The 14,828-nt window shown below is 46.7% G+C and overlaps 1 protein-coding gene across 1 annotated transcript in view; it reads left to right on the top strand.

The window, feature by feature from the left end:
* Positions 1–13,995, top strand: part of LOC310954435 (potassium channel subfamily K member 5-like) — a 17,213-nt gene extending 3,218 nt beyond the window's left edge. Inside the window, exons 2-5 of the mRNA XM_083923880.1 lie at positions 11,532–11,643; positions 11,907–12,073; positions 12,180–12,348; positions 12,445–13,995. Coding sequence (XP_083780006.1) covers positions 11,532–11,643; positions 11,907–12,073; positions 12,180–12,348; positions 12,445–13,397 — 1,401 coding nt within the window. The 3' untranslated portion in view covers positions 13,398–13,995. The remainder of the gene's footprint in view (positions 1–11,531; positions 11,644–11,906; positions 12,074–12,179; positions 12,349–12,444) is intronic.
* The last annotated feature ends 833 nt before the right edge of the window (positions 13,996–14,828 follow it).

The raw sequence follows: 14,828 nt of genomic DNA, 5'->3' as shown, positions 1-14,828 counted from the left end.
GTGTACGAGCACGAGGCCTACGGCGGCTCTGAGGTCATTTCCTGTGCGCCTGTTGGGACGTAGAAAAAAGAAGGAGGGACCATGCGCGGACATTTCAAACAATGGCGGTGAAAGGTTCACGTTGGTGTGATGCGGAGGTGGAGTGTTTACTGCAGATTTGGTCGATGAAAAGATTCAAAAACAGTCGACAAGACGCACAAAAACTCAGAGGTCTACGGAAAGATCTGGAAACAAAGCCACGCATCACCATGACGTCATCAATGCGTGTGACGTGTTACGGCGTGATGACGTATAGGCAGTAAGAAGCATTTGCAGAGGCCCAGGCAGTGTGAGTACAAACAGGCCTGGCCCGCGGAGGGAAGAGGGAGGGAGGGGAAAGTACCTTAAAGCACGGGGCACGGTACGGACGGACAGTGTGAGTGCGCCCAAAGTCACATGCGGGACTCCCTAGTGCCGTCTTATGGTCGTTCTCGACGTGTCTGCCTGTATTTCTCCTCTGTCTGAAGCCTTTGCAGCAGGTGTCCTGGCAAACAGAGACAGAGTCAGTCTATTAAACGCGTACGGTGAATCGGCCTCGAGTTGCCTTTATCGCCTTCATCCGTGTCAGGAGAAGAGACTCTACGAGCTTTTCCACTGTGGAAACTTTGCGCGGCTCGTTAACAATTAAAACGTATGAAAGCGGGCTTAACAAGAGAAGGCGACGCTCTCGTAAAAGTTAGTCCTCCATGTTTTATTAACAAGGAGTTTACTATTAACCACAGCACCCTTCAAGTGTTCACGGCTCACAGGTTGGATTTTATGGTCCGTCGATGTTGGCTCTCGAGAAGCTGTAAAAGTTCAGTGGGGGGGTGGGGGGGTGCACACATTATCTCCACTGTAAATAAGACCTGAGCGCGGGGCTTCCTGGTCGAGGCGGCGTGCTCTGCTTCAGCGCTGCTCTGTGCACAGAGGCAGGAAGAGAGGCCTTCATCAAGTCAACAGCGTGTAAACTGGGTTTGAATGCACGGACTGTGGATCTGCATCGTGTTTTTAGAGCTCCTGATTCTGCACAAGGGGGCCAAGAAATTGACTAACAATTATTATTAATGCTCATTTTTGAAAAATAGCATTTTAAATAGAAGAAGAAGAAGAAGAAATAACCAAGTCCAGTTGCTTTTGACTGAAATTGCTTTGGGGATAACGACGTCCTGGACACATGAGCACATTCACAGGCTTAATAATAATAATTTTTAAATTAAACTAGGGCTGCATAATGAGGAAAATGGTCATGAAAGCTGGGTCAGGACCGGAAGAACCAGGTCCAGGTCCAAGCGTCTGAAATGTGTTTCCTCAGGAGGGGGTCTGGAGTCTCCCTTAGAGAGAGGGGGAGAAGTTCAGCATCCGTGAGGAACTCGGAGTAGAGCCGCTGCTCCTTTACGTTGAAAGGAGCCAGTTGAGGTGGTTCAGGATCATCTGGTAAGGATGAACCCTGGGCGCCTCCCTAGGGAGGTGTTCCAGGCACGTCCAGCTGGGAGGAGGCCTCGGGGAAGACCCAGGACCAGGTGGAGAGATTAGATCTCCACACTGGCCTGGGAACGCCTCAGGATCCCCCAGTTAGAGCTGGTTAATGTGGCCCGGGAAAGGGAAGTTTGGGGTCCCCTGCTAAAGCTGCTGCCCCCGAGACCCGACCCCGGATAAGAGGCTGAAGATGAGATGAGATAAAGTCCAATGGCGATCCTTTTTACTGCTTTTGCGACAGCTGTGATTCACGATATCGGAGAGAGAATGATCATTTTTCCGTCATTTTTGTCGTTTTCATTGAAATATATAATTCTCGTGATGTCGTTTTTGTGAAGTTTCTGCACAAATTAACTTTTCTTACTTTGTCAGAGAGTTGTGGGTCAGGACGTCTCTGCAGCACCACAGCACCTGACTCAGAACGGCCTTTTGCCTTTTAACAAATATTGCACATCCTTGCAGTTTGGCACTTGCACCGGTCCGGACTGTGCTTACGAAAACATCTGCAGTACTCGTGCAGCCCCAGTTTTAGTTCCACTGATAACAATGAATGTTTCTCAACGGTCACGGTGACCTTAAGAAAACAGAACCTGGCGTTTGAATGCTTAGAAAGTCAGGCTGTTAATTATTGTTTGATTGCTTCGTCCACAAAATGTTCAAAGATGATGAAAAAGTGAAATTCACAGTTCTTAAAGATTCACTGCTGTTATTCCCCGAGACACAGAAGAAGAAAGGTTTAAATGTTTAGATTTTATTTTACATAATTTAAGTATTTAGGATGAAAAACATCATTAAGACATGTCCCTTGTAGTGGACATTGACTCAGTCTTTCCCACATGGACATTTTAATATGAAATGTCACATTTATGGTGTTGTGCATGCGTGTAACTGGTTGTACCGTGAGTCTGACTCTTCTCTTCTTTGTTCGGTTTCCTGAAGTTTGGGAAATCGTTGAAAATAAGATGAAGCAACACCACGTGTTTCAAAACGATACGTATCAACGTTCAAATGTATTGAAAGTATCAAAGCAGATCTGCAATCTTGCAATTTTCCACCCAAGGCTGCACAGAAGAAGCAACAGGGAAGAAATTCAACTGTGTTCACTGACCTTTTCTGATTTATTTATATATTTACACTACTGCTGCATCAAAGTTTAATACTCTGGTGGAGTAACAACCTTAGAAGTGCCACTGAGCCCCACAAAGGACATGGGCTAAAACATGTATTTTGAAAAGCTTCAAATGACCCCAAAAGAAAATCCTCCCTAGGAACAAAATCTCTTTAGAAACTAGTTTACGTTTCTCACTTACTGTCATAAATATTTTGCAGCAATTCCTTCATTTTGAAAAGACGTGTTCTGTCAGCTACTCCTCCGTGCTTGCGTGTGTGTCACATCCCTAGAAAGCTCCAGATGTCATTTACGCATCCAGACTGTGTGCGTGTGAAATAAAGGCCCCACTGTCATGTCCCCACCGTGGGTCAAAGATGCTTGCTGGGTCTCAAATCTTCATATTTGACAATCCAGAATCAGCCAGTGTGCGACGTTTTTGACTGAAAAGTGCTGACTCAATTATCCAAATAGCTGCAGACTAGTTTTCACGCTAGAATATAAAGCAAAAGGAGTTTGAATATGAGAATATCGGGGTCAAGGAGTTGACCGTAACGAGTCAAAGTGTGAGCGGTTCTGCTTCGGTCGCACATGTTGTTGCTGCTTCTTTGACTTTGCAGAGTTTCATCACTTTATTGGATTTGACTTTTTTGCACGACAGCCTGTTGTACGTGACTCAAAGATCATTTCTGTGTGGCTGAATAAGAAGTTTGCAAAACATTGCTCAACACGCTGCCGTCACATGTGTAGAGTGCAACACCCCCCACCACCACCACCACCACCCCCGACACAGTGGAAAAGCCCAGAGAAGTAGGGCTCTGTCCTCAGTGATGGCTGACTCTGTCATGTGCCCAGGGTGCCGTCTACCAACCGAGTCCTTCTTCCCCTCTTTGAACATTTAAAAAGAATCACACCGAAGTCGTGGAAGGTCGTAATTATGCAGCATTTATCGCCTCGTACCCCTAATTTCTGTAACTCCAGACCCAGAGGAACACACGTGCTGTGTATGGTCAGTACAGTATGAGATTTACGTCGGCGTAGAACTGCGAGCGATCCACGACGTCCTGGTTCATGAACGTGCAAAGTTTAGTCCGAGGCCGATCTGTCAGTGGTGCGCAGAGTAAACTCAAATCAAGGGGAAGCATCTTTCAGTCATTATGCAACAAACAAACGTCCTGAAGACGTGACACTTTCACTCTGACCACTTTTAAAGCCACTTAGCTTTCTGCTCGATCTTTGCACTTTTAACGTCCGCGCTTTTTTATTATTGTCTGTTTTTATTCTCTTTGTCTTTCTCTAATGCATTTTAACTCATGCCATGTTGTGCAGTGAAGGGGCGACACGGTGGGGTGGTGGTCAGCTGTCACCTCACAGCGAGAGGGTTCTTGGTTTGAATCCCGGCTGGGGCCCTTCTGTGTGGAGTTTGCGTGTTCTCCCCGTGTCTGCGTGGGTTTTCTCCGGGTTCTCCGGTTTCCTCCCACAGTCCAAAGACGTGCAGGTGTTCGGTTCATTGATGACTCTAAATCACCCGTAGGTGTGAATGGTTGTCTGTCTCTGTTCGTCTCTATGTGTCCTGTGATAGACTGGCGTCCTGTCCAGGGTGGACCCCGCCTCACGCCCGATGTCAGCTGGGATCGGCTCCAGCCCACCGCGACCCCGACAGGGACAAGAGGCTGAAGATGGATGGATGAATGAATGCCTTGTGCATGAAAAGTGCTGTACAAATAAAGTTGTCCTTCAAAGAAAACAAACCCATACGTTGTGTTTTGCAGTCACACGCAGTATTAACGGCCCAGTTTGAAGCCGTTGATGGTGTAATATGTTCTGCTTCACAGATGTAAGAATCCCTTCAGTGTCTGGGAATTTTACAGCTCGGCCTCTTTTTTACGACTCTACCAAATCCAGAAAAGGCTGTAAAACGAACGGACGCCGCACTTTCTCTTAATCCGCACCTGTTTCTTCTTAATATCAAATTGTGAAGATGTGACGGGTGTCTGCGTCGGGAATAACGGACGCGAACGACGCCCCGTAACTTTCCGGGGCCCTTCCTCTCTTGTGACGTTTGCTCCCTGCGGTGGATCTCCTGATTGTTGTGATATCTCAGCACTGTTTGCAACCCACTCACCTCTGTAACAGAAATCAATACGTAATGACATGGGAGAGGGCTCGACTGAGTTCACTGTTCCAAAGTCAGGCGATCCTGCCCACGAGCAGCTGTTGCGCTCTTATGCTGGAAGTGGAAAACTACCCAGGAGCCGGAGCGGTGTGCTGGGGCTGCCAGCTGTCCTGATAACACTTGGAGTTTGTCTTTGTGGCTTTTACTGTTCTCTGCTTATCAGAGTGTGGCAGACGCCTGCACTTTGGCAATATCTTCAGTTTCATAAAACCAAAGGAGTCCTTGTTTAGAGTGTGTGTATTAATGGCACCACAGTGGGCCTCATTTAGGTTTTACTTCTTAAATGTCCTCAAAGCAATTTCAGTCCAAAGCAACTGGACTTGGTTCTTTGTCTAGGAAGACGTTTGACCTCTCATCCAAGAGGCTTCATCAGTTCATGTACGCATCTGACCAGGCTGGGACTGGACCAGGACCAGGACCAGGACAAGGCTGGGACTGGACCAGGACCAGGACCAGGACAAGGCTGGGACTGGACCAGGACCAGGCTGGGACTGGACCAGGACCAGGACCAGGCTGGGACTGGACCAGGACCAGGACCAGGCTGGGACTGGTCTACCTATCTGGTGTGAGATCCAGGTCTTTAACCTCTCACAAGGCCGATGATGTCACTGAAACCCTTTGTGCTCCAAGTGCCAACGACCGTCGCTCCTGATGCTAAACGGCATCCTTAAACCATTCTGCAGTGGAGGTGTTTCTGCAGAGCGGTCACACATAGTAGTTGATATAAAATAATGCACAACAGTAACAGTTGTACAGGTGCTCTTTGGCTCACCTGGTACCACGTGTGCCCCATGTGCAGAGGCTGAATTCCCACTAAAGGGTTGTGCATTCAAATCCAGTGTTCCTCGTCCCGGTCTCTGTTCAGCTGCACTGTCCAATAAAAGGAAAGAAGCACCAAAATCTTAAAAACAGACCTACTCTGGGTCGTGTTTATGTGATTTAAAAGACCATATTACTTTGTAAAATAATGAAAATGCAATAACCAAGAGTTGTGCACAAACATGAGTGTTCCTGAGAGTGTGTGTGTACGCATGTGTGTGTGCCAGAGAACAAATCCCCAAAAGAGGAAACCGAATCTTCATGAGAACTGCGTAAACCAGCTTTAATGAGGCTTTTCTTCTTGCACAGCTTTGTGATGTCCTTATTATCGGTGTCAACTTGAAAAAGAGGCATTCATTCATTCATTCATAGCTGAACAGTTGATTATTGTTTCAGTACGACTATAATGACGGGTTTGTTTCAGGAAATAACATCCCAGAAAACCCTCACAGAGATTAAAACAGAGTTCCTGCATCGCTTGTGTCTGATGCTGTTCACTGCCATGTGCAGTTGACTGCGTAAATGTCTGTTTTGAAGCATTGGAAGCTAAAATAGTTTATTTTTCACTTTCTTTGCTTGAGAAATGACTGAAAGGATGATTCATTTATCAAACGTTGCCTGCATCTTCAACCTCTTGTCCCTGTCGGGGTCGTGGGGGGGCTGGAGCCGATCCCAGCTGACATCGGGCGTGAGGCGGGGTCCACCCTGGACAGGACGCCAGTCTATCACAGGACACATAGAGACGAACAGAGACAGACAACCATTCACACCTACGGGTGATTTAGAGTCATCAATGAACCGAACACCTGCACGTCTTTGGACTGTGGGAGGAAACCGGAGAACCCGGAGAAAACCCACGCAGACACGGGGACAACATGCAAACTCCACACAGATGCGAACCGAGAACCTTGGAGGCGACAGTGCTGACCACTACACTGTGATTATTCTGTAAATGCACTAATGGTTCAGCTCTGATCCTGTTTACAGAACGTGCATTTGGACGGTTGCTCAGTGTAGGTGTCTGAGATCTTTGTTTATTTTCTTATAACTCATTAAAACCACTCTAATCTATTTGAAACCGTATTTTTCCGTTTGTAAGTGCATGCGTATCTTTGCTGCCGTGTTGTTCCATCGTGCCGTGTATCAACACCCCGAGCGTGGGTGAGTGTTGCGTTAATGATTAACGAGCTGAGGCAGTGTTTTTGTTGCTTTTTAACACGACACCTGCGGATATCTCCAGTCCTGATTTTGTAGGTCATAAACGTCACGCGCTGTGCCACAGTGCTGATAACATCAGAGAGATGCAGAGTTAGAACTTGGAAATTCTCCCCCCAGATTGTTGGATTACTTTGTTTTTTCATTTTTAAGTTTTCCAGATCTTAGAAGAAGAAACTCAGATTTATAGAAGCACCGTCTACAAACAGTGTTTCCTAACGTTAGGGTTGTTTTACTAATACAGCGCTGGGATCTAATAAGCTCTTCTTTAACACTTCTCGTCCAGCGAGTGAGGGCGCACCTCCACTGTGCCTCCGTCCCGTGCCCCGTGCTTTAGGGTCCTTGTCCCCCCCTCCAGGCCCGTTTGTACTCACACTACCTGGGCCTCGGAGAATGCTTCTTGCTGCCTATACGTCATCACGCCGTAACACGTCACACGCATTGATGACGTCATGGCGATGTGTGGCTTTGTTTCCAGATCTTTCCGTAGACCTCGGAGTTTTTGTGCGTCTTGTCGACTGTTTTTGAATCTTTTCATCGACCAAATCTGCAGTAAACACTCCACCTCCGCATCACACCAACGTGAACCTTTCACCGCCATTGTTTGAAATGTCCGCGCATGGTCCCTCCTTCTTTTTTCTATGTCCCAACAGGCGCACAGGAAATGACCTCAGAACCGCCGTAGGCCTCGTGCTCGTACACGTGCGCACGCTCGTGCTCGTACATGTGCAAACACACTTTACAAAAGCCCACCTCTCCCAAACGGGCCGTGGACAGCAAGCTGGCCGCAGTTAGGCGCGGAGCGGTTGCACTCACTCTGGTCAAACGAACTAGGCCTCTACTCGTAAAACCTGTTTTGGCGCGGTACAGAAGGACAGTGTGAGTGCGCCCTGAGTCCATGTCGTGGGCCTGATAGTCCAGGGGCCGGGCCTGTGGAGAAGCCGGTTTAACAGCCTCCCCCTGAGCTGGTTTTGGGCTCAGCGTGTCACAGAGTCCTTTATCTTTCTCCCCTGGTGCTTGAGCCCTTTGTCTTGTTCTCAGGGTAATTTGTGACCAGGAGTTGACCAGTAGCTGACCTTTCTTTTCTTACTTTAAACCTTTTTAAGGACTTTGTTTGTGTGCTTCCAAGCTTGATGAGTCAGGTTTGAGCGTCTTCAGTTGGTGGCACTTCTGCTTCCTCTTTGTAGGTCACAGGCAGTTCAATGGTAGCGATAGAGGATTTTTAGATTTGCGTTAACAGTGAACATGTTAATCTCTCAAGTCTGCCCGTCAAAGGTTATGGTCCCTGTCCCCTGTTTGATTGACATACATTGAGTGCGTGACGCGTACGCCAATGATTTAGCTTGCACTCTGCCCTCATTGTGTTTCTGTAAATCAGCGTTTTGTGCGTCTCAGACTTCAGCACTTTTTATCTGGCGGACAGACAGCGCACACGTGTACATCACCCTCATTACGCCAGTATAAGGTGCAGAGCTTAGCACACACGCACACACACACACACACACACGGACCACAGACATGGCTCGCAAACATAACATTTGTCCGTTTTCCTCTGTTTTCCACATGGCAAACAAACCTCAAACCGTTACAGCTCTAGCTGGTGGGGTACAATTTCCTATTGGCTGCAACAGAGGAATGAATGCATGCATGGTTGTTTGGGGGATTAACCAAAAGTCTGTCATTTGAATTTAAAGTCTTCTTTCATGTTCTGAAACTGGGCTCATCACTTTCCGACAGAGGAAACCACAGCGCTGGAAAGCTACAGTACATGTGTCACCCTTTTAATATTCGTCTGTGGCCGGATTTGAGGAGCGATCACTCGCGGGGTTTCACTTTCTCGCATTGAAACGCTGATGCTGATCATCTGGGCAACAATCTGTAACAGCAGCCAAGGTGTGAAGTTGTTGTGAGTCACATTGACACAGGAGATGACTTTGCTCTGTGCTCACACTGATGCTCGGACCGCCAACACGGCTGAAGCAGCATCACGTGAATTAATCCAGGATACATATGTACACATACATATTTGTTGTCATTGGTTGTTGCGTTCGATCTTACCCAGATATTTTCTGATTGGCTGTTGCCGCTGCTCAGCATTGATCATGTCTTGCAAAAGCTGTTCTTGTGTCTGGTTTGCACCTCTCACCATCAGCCATGGTTGTTGTAGTGCTAATCCTGAGGCTCCTTACACGGGTAAATGTTAAAGAGCTGCCCGACCCGTGAGACCCTGACAATAAGCTGCACATATACTTGTCTGGTCAGTCGCCTGTATCACTTTGTTTCATGTTAAAACAGTGACACTCCTTTTACTTATTATAGGCCCACCATATTTCCATAAAGGATTCATTTACAGAGTGGTGAGTCTCGCTGTATCACAGCTGCTGTTGCCGCTACTCATCATTAAACATGTTTGCCACCATAATTATTATCATGGTCATATTCTATCACCTTAGCTGTGCTTCTTTCTACTATTCTGCCACAACATATAAGTCATATTCACATTACCATAGATACTAATATAGTTACTGGAAGTGTGTCTGTCTCTCCGTCTTTGTGTCTGTCTTTTTGAAGAAGATGGTGGTGGTGCCTGCTGCCGTGGTCCTGCATGACGCTTCCTGCTGCTATTATAATCTATCACCTTAGCTGTGCTTGTTTCTACTATTCTGCTGTATTAATAAGTCATATTCACATTACTATAGATATTATTATAGTTACTGGAAGTGTCTCTCTCTGTCTTTGTCTCTGTCCGTCTTTTCTCTCTCTCTCCTTCTCTTCCTCTCTCCGGTGCAGACAGATGTGCGTCCTCCACAGAGCTGGGTCTGTCTGTCGTTCCTGTCTGTTATAGTGAAGGTTTTCAACGCCACCGTACTCTACGGGGGAATTGTTGGGTCTCTGTAAATCATAAATAAGTCATAGAGTGTGGTCTTTACCTACTCTGTAAAGTGTCCTGAGATAACTTTTGTTATGATTTGGCACTATAAATAAAACTGAATTGAATTATTGTGTAGCCCCCTTTCTTTTTCTGATAGCAGGCTGCAGCTCAGTGTCGGCCTCGGCTAAGAGACGCGCTTGAATCTAGCCGGTTCCAGAGGCATTTTGGCCACTGCGGCATATTCAAAATTGCTTTACCGCATGTGAAATACAATGTGTGGGGGGGTGCGTGACCAAAGATTGAAAAAAGAGTGACTGTCACGCTCAATGTGTGACACTTGGGAGGCCTGTCTTTATCACGTTATCAGAGTAACCTACGTTCGGTTTGACACACTCCGCCTGTCGTGTCTCTTCTTGTGCAAAAGTGTTACAGGAACATTTTGGGTTAGGGTTAGGAGCCAATCCCAGCTGACATCGGGTGTGAGGCGGGGTCCACCCTGGACAGGAAGCCAGTCAATCATGCATATGAATGTAACCGGTAATTACAGATGCTCTGGACTGTCAAATGTGAGCGTGCATAAGCGGTCGGTCACTCGTGACGTTTTCCTTCTTTAATTTCGAGCAACGGTTCACACACACAGACTTGGCCTTCACTGCTGCCGTCCCCGCGGAGGGACCGTGTTGTTTTAGCAAACAAAAGAACGGCCCGCCCTGGGCTGGTAATTACAGAGCAGAGCTGTCACAGACCTGTTATTATTAAAGAACCAAGCATCTTACAGTATTTCAGGGCTTATGTGGATTTTGCCGACCCCTGCAAATTCCCCCCCTAAAACTACATTAGGACAAAGGAAAACTTTGGTGTTTTGTTGTTTTTTTGTGGAGGATTGGATGCAGTGTCCAGTTTCCGTTGGGGCTGTTTAAGCACACATATGGTTGGGGATGATTGATTAAGCATTTTCTGTCTCCTTTCAATGTCAACGCTAAAACTTCCAGGCAAGCGTGATCTGATTTATACCATTCTCTACGTGGTGGGAGACAAATGGTGCCTGTGGATCAAGCACAAAATAATCCCCTTTTGTCCTGAAGAAATTATTTTATATGTAAACCAACAACAAAGAGCAACCACTCAAGACCCCTCGAGTGTGCTTTTAATCTCTGCATCATCATGGGATTATGTGTTTTTACGGTTTCCCTACCGATATAAGCAGCGGTCGGGACCATAATACATTATTTCAGCTCATCCGTACCACTGGGGATACGAGGATCTAGTGTGGTGGTTTTCTTTTACTTTAGCCAGATTGGACTCTTACATCGGGACTCCACCAGATGCAGGTTTGTTGCGGAACAGCTGTGCGTGTCTGCTCCCGGCTCCGCCATCCGTCAACACCCCCTGGCTGCGTTCGTGGTCCGCATCTGTCCGGCGTAGGACAGCGCGATATAACACGATGTAGTTTCTATGAAGATTATTGTGATTCTACTATGGTTTAGTACAGTATCGTGAGCTTAGTGTATTTTTTTTTAAATAACCAGATGTTTTAATTTGTTTCTGTATTCTACTTCCTGTCCCGCATGATCTGCTCTGTGCCGAATTGCTGCTCTGGCAAAAATAGAAGTGTATCAGCTCAGGAGGGGTCACCGGAACAAAGTCTAACTGGAGTTGGTTGAAGCACAAACATTGACTTTAAATGAAACTTATTGGCTCCGCTGCTCTTCCGGACCAAATCAGCATCTGGTGGAATATTGCCGTGATAACTTCCAGTTAATAGCTGGCGCTTTTTAAACCATCTCTTTCCCTGCAAGTTGAATTCAAGCTTCCACTAAGTTGCGTTTCTTCTTTGTCATCAGGCGGTGTCTGAGGCTGCAGGCCAAGGGGTCACCATTACTGGCAGCAAGACCTTCAACAACTGGAACTGGCCAAATGCTGTTATCTTTGCAGCCACGGTTATCACCACTATCGGTGAGTACTTTTGTAGGTTCGACGGTGGCGGATCAAGTTCTGATGGGTGGTCCAACGGCATTGTTGTTGTTTGGTTTTGCTAAAGCTTACAGAACACAGATGAGATGGACTTGGATTAAGACAACCCATATTGGTGGGATGTTGTCTTGTAAACCTAACTACAAATTCAGTTTCCCATTCAGGACAATTAAGTGACTGAACTGATGTACATGGATGACGCATCCTAATCCCAACCACTTTGTTTTCTCTCTCTATTTTTTAAGGATATGGGAACATTGCCCCTAAAACGCCAGCAGGCCGTGTGTTCTGCATATTCTATGGGCTGTTTGGTGTGCCTTTGTGTCTTACCTGGATCAGCGAGCTCGGAAAGTTCTTCGGCGGCAGAGCCAAGCACCTGGGCCAGTACCTAACCAAGAAAGGATTTTCTTTGGTAAGTTGATGAGCCTTTGTCCACTTCTGGGGAAACGTACTTGCATCTCTCTGTGGTATCAAAAAACCTTCACCTGTCAAGTAACTTTCTTCTTTTCCTTTTCCAGAGAAAGGCCCAGTTTACCTGCACAGCTATATTTCTCCTCTGGGGTGTGCTGATCCATTTAGTCCTGCCTCCTTTTGTATTTATGTACCAAGAGGGTTGGTCGTATATCGAAGGCTTGTACTTCTCCTTTGTCACCTTGACCACTATTGGTTTTGGGGACTTGGTAGCAGGTAAGCTGAGAAATACACTCTTTTGATTGAACCAAACAAATAAAACCAGACTTTTTGGATTCAAAATGACCGCTGTCCATCTTGTTGTCCTTGCAGGTGTGGAACCAAATAAGGAATACCCAACCCTGTACCGTTACTTCGTGGAAGTGTGGATTTATCTGGGCTTGGCGTGGCTTTCCTTGTTCTTCAACTGGAAAGTGCGAATGGTGATCGAGGCCCACAAGGCATTGAAGAAACGCCGCAAGCTGCGCAAGCTATCTCTCGATGAGCTCCGGCACTACAAAGAGTCCCACAAGGCTGCCCTCCGCTTGCCACCCACTCCTAATGATGTCAACATCTTCAGCTTCCTGTCCAAGAAGCAGGAAGGCTACAACGATTTGATTAAGCAGATCGGCACCAAGAAAGATGGCAGAAGCAACGGTGGCATTGCCAACACCATCAATAAATCCAAGGATATGGGTCGTTCCAAGAGTTGCAATGACGCTCCCATGTTTAATGGTCACACCATCCTCAGTCTGGACCGCTCACCACGCCAAAAGAGACGCTATAGCTTCAGTGATCGCGTCACTGTTGCCTTTTCAAAGTCCAAAAACTACCTCCTGGGCTCAGACAACGGTTTGCTGCTAACAGAGGACCAAGTAGAGGGCGACTTAGAACTCGATCAGGGCCGGATGTATGAGAACCAGCTTGACAAGGACGTCGATCTGGAGGACGGAGCGGCGGGAGATTGCGGCGCAGGTGGTCGAAGGACATGGGACTCTAAGGAGTACCATCCCCTCTCGTTCCAAAATGCAAACATCACTTTTATAGACGAGGAGAACTTTCTCAGCAACAACCTGGAAGAGGAGGAGGACGACGACGATGATGACGCCGATTCTAAAGCGAAACTATCCATAACTACGTGTGACGAGAACATCGAAACAAACTCCAAGGAGGAGCAGAGCTCTGAGTCTGACGGGTCTGTGTTCACCACTGACGGGTCAGAACACAGCCACTCTTATGAGAAACTCGTAGAGGAATACGCAAAGGAAGACAACACCGAATCCTGAGATATCGCAGGGTCTTGAACTACGTAGAGTCAACACTTCTTCTCGGTCCTCTGTTGTTGGCATTGAAGTATATGTATTTTAATGTGAATTTCTTGAATTAATGAGAAGTCCCCTTGCATTTTTTGGAGGGGGGGGGGGGGTCTGATGATGAAAGACCGCAAAGCCAAGATCAAATTTCGGACGAATGTTTTGTCCGTAGCTGCGAAATGAACACCCGCATCGTGACTGTTTAAGAGTTGAGCGTCCTATGAACTCTTGATCAAACACCTCGATGGATGAGGACTACAGAGAAGGACACGTAACCCCATGAGTCTTTAACATCTACTCTCTTTGAGAAACTATATGCCACTCATTTATTGTGACGCCCAAACTAAGAGCTCTTCACCATGAGTGCTTTTTTTAATCTACTCATAGGCTCTTCTCTATTCCCCATAGTGTCTTCTATGCATATTCACCATATTGGTGTTATATTATTTATTCAAATGAAGGACGTGGTAGCTTTATTCCTTGGCTACGTGGGTTTAAATGTCTCCCATTGCACAATTTCATCAAACGAGGACGGTTCAAAGTCCATTTCCGTGCAGACTGTCTTTTTAAAAACCTGAGCCAAATGTGTCCTTTAAAGAAAGTGAAGGAGGTTTAGGGGCCAATGAATCTCCTGATTTTCTTTAGTATTTCACTTGTGTCTTTCGTGAAGTCCTCGAGAACTTGTTGTGTCTGAGATTTCTGTTTATTTTGACTGTGAGCAATAGAATTGTGACTGCACTAGATGTTATCAGTGGCGTATCGCGACATAACGGGGTGTCCAGAACCCGCTGAGAATGAACGTGGAGAGGAAAATCATTAATATGTGACGAATCGATATCCTGACTGACTGACACCCTGAACTAAGATTTGCTTTCCTCTTTATTTAACGTGCCTGTTCCAAGCTTTTCTCCACTTCTGTCAAAGATCCGCTTTTGGAAACGATCCTCCCGCTGTGACATGCAAATTGGTTTAGCGAGCACACACTTGACAGCGCGTGTCAAGTGGCGCTCTGTAGATTTCGGGCAATGGCAGCACATAATGAGAGTGAAACCACAGCAACAATATGCTCCCTCTTTGTCTCTCTCTGTGCACCCGTTCACATCATTGTATTTGCCGTGTAAATATTGGCTGAAAGCCCATCAGGAGCCACAAACGGCTCCGCTCAGGACATGGCCTTGCTGCTCATGTTTGCCTTCGGGGGCTCGCACTGGCATGAAAGAAGTACCGCTTTAACGGCATCCAAGGTTAACTGGCGCCGGATCAATGCTCTCTTGACGTACGTTTCACTCATGAGACATGGAGTCAGCGGTATTGGTGCTCTGAATGATTGTACAGTATTCCCCCCTTGTTTCCTGCGAGCACAGTCGTGAACTCCAGGGACCAAAGTAATACGTCCGTTCCCTT

Source organism: Echiichthys vipera (assembly GCF_963691815.1).
Source record: "Echiichthys vipera genome assembly, chromosome: 12".
Taxonomy (NCBI): Eukaryota; Metazoa; Chordata; class Actinopteri; order Perciformes; family Trachinidae; genus Echiichthys; species Echiichthys vipera.
Note: the sequence above shows the minus strand (reverse complement) of the source record. Positions and strands in the feature narration are given on the sequence as shown.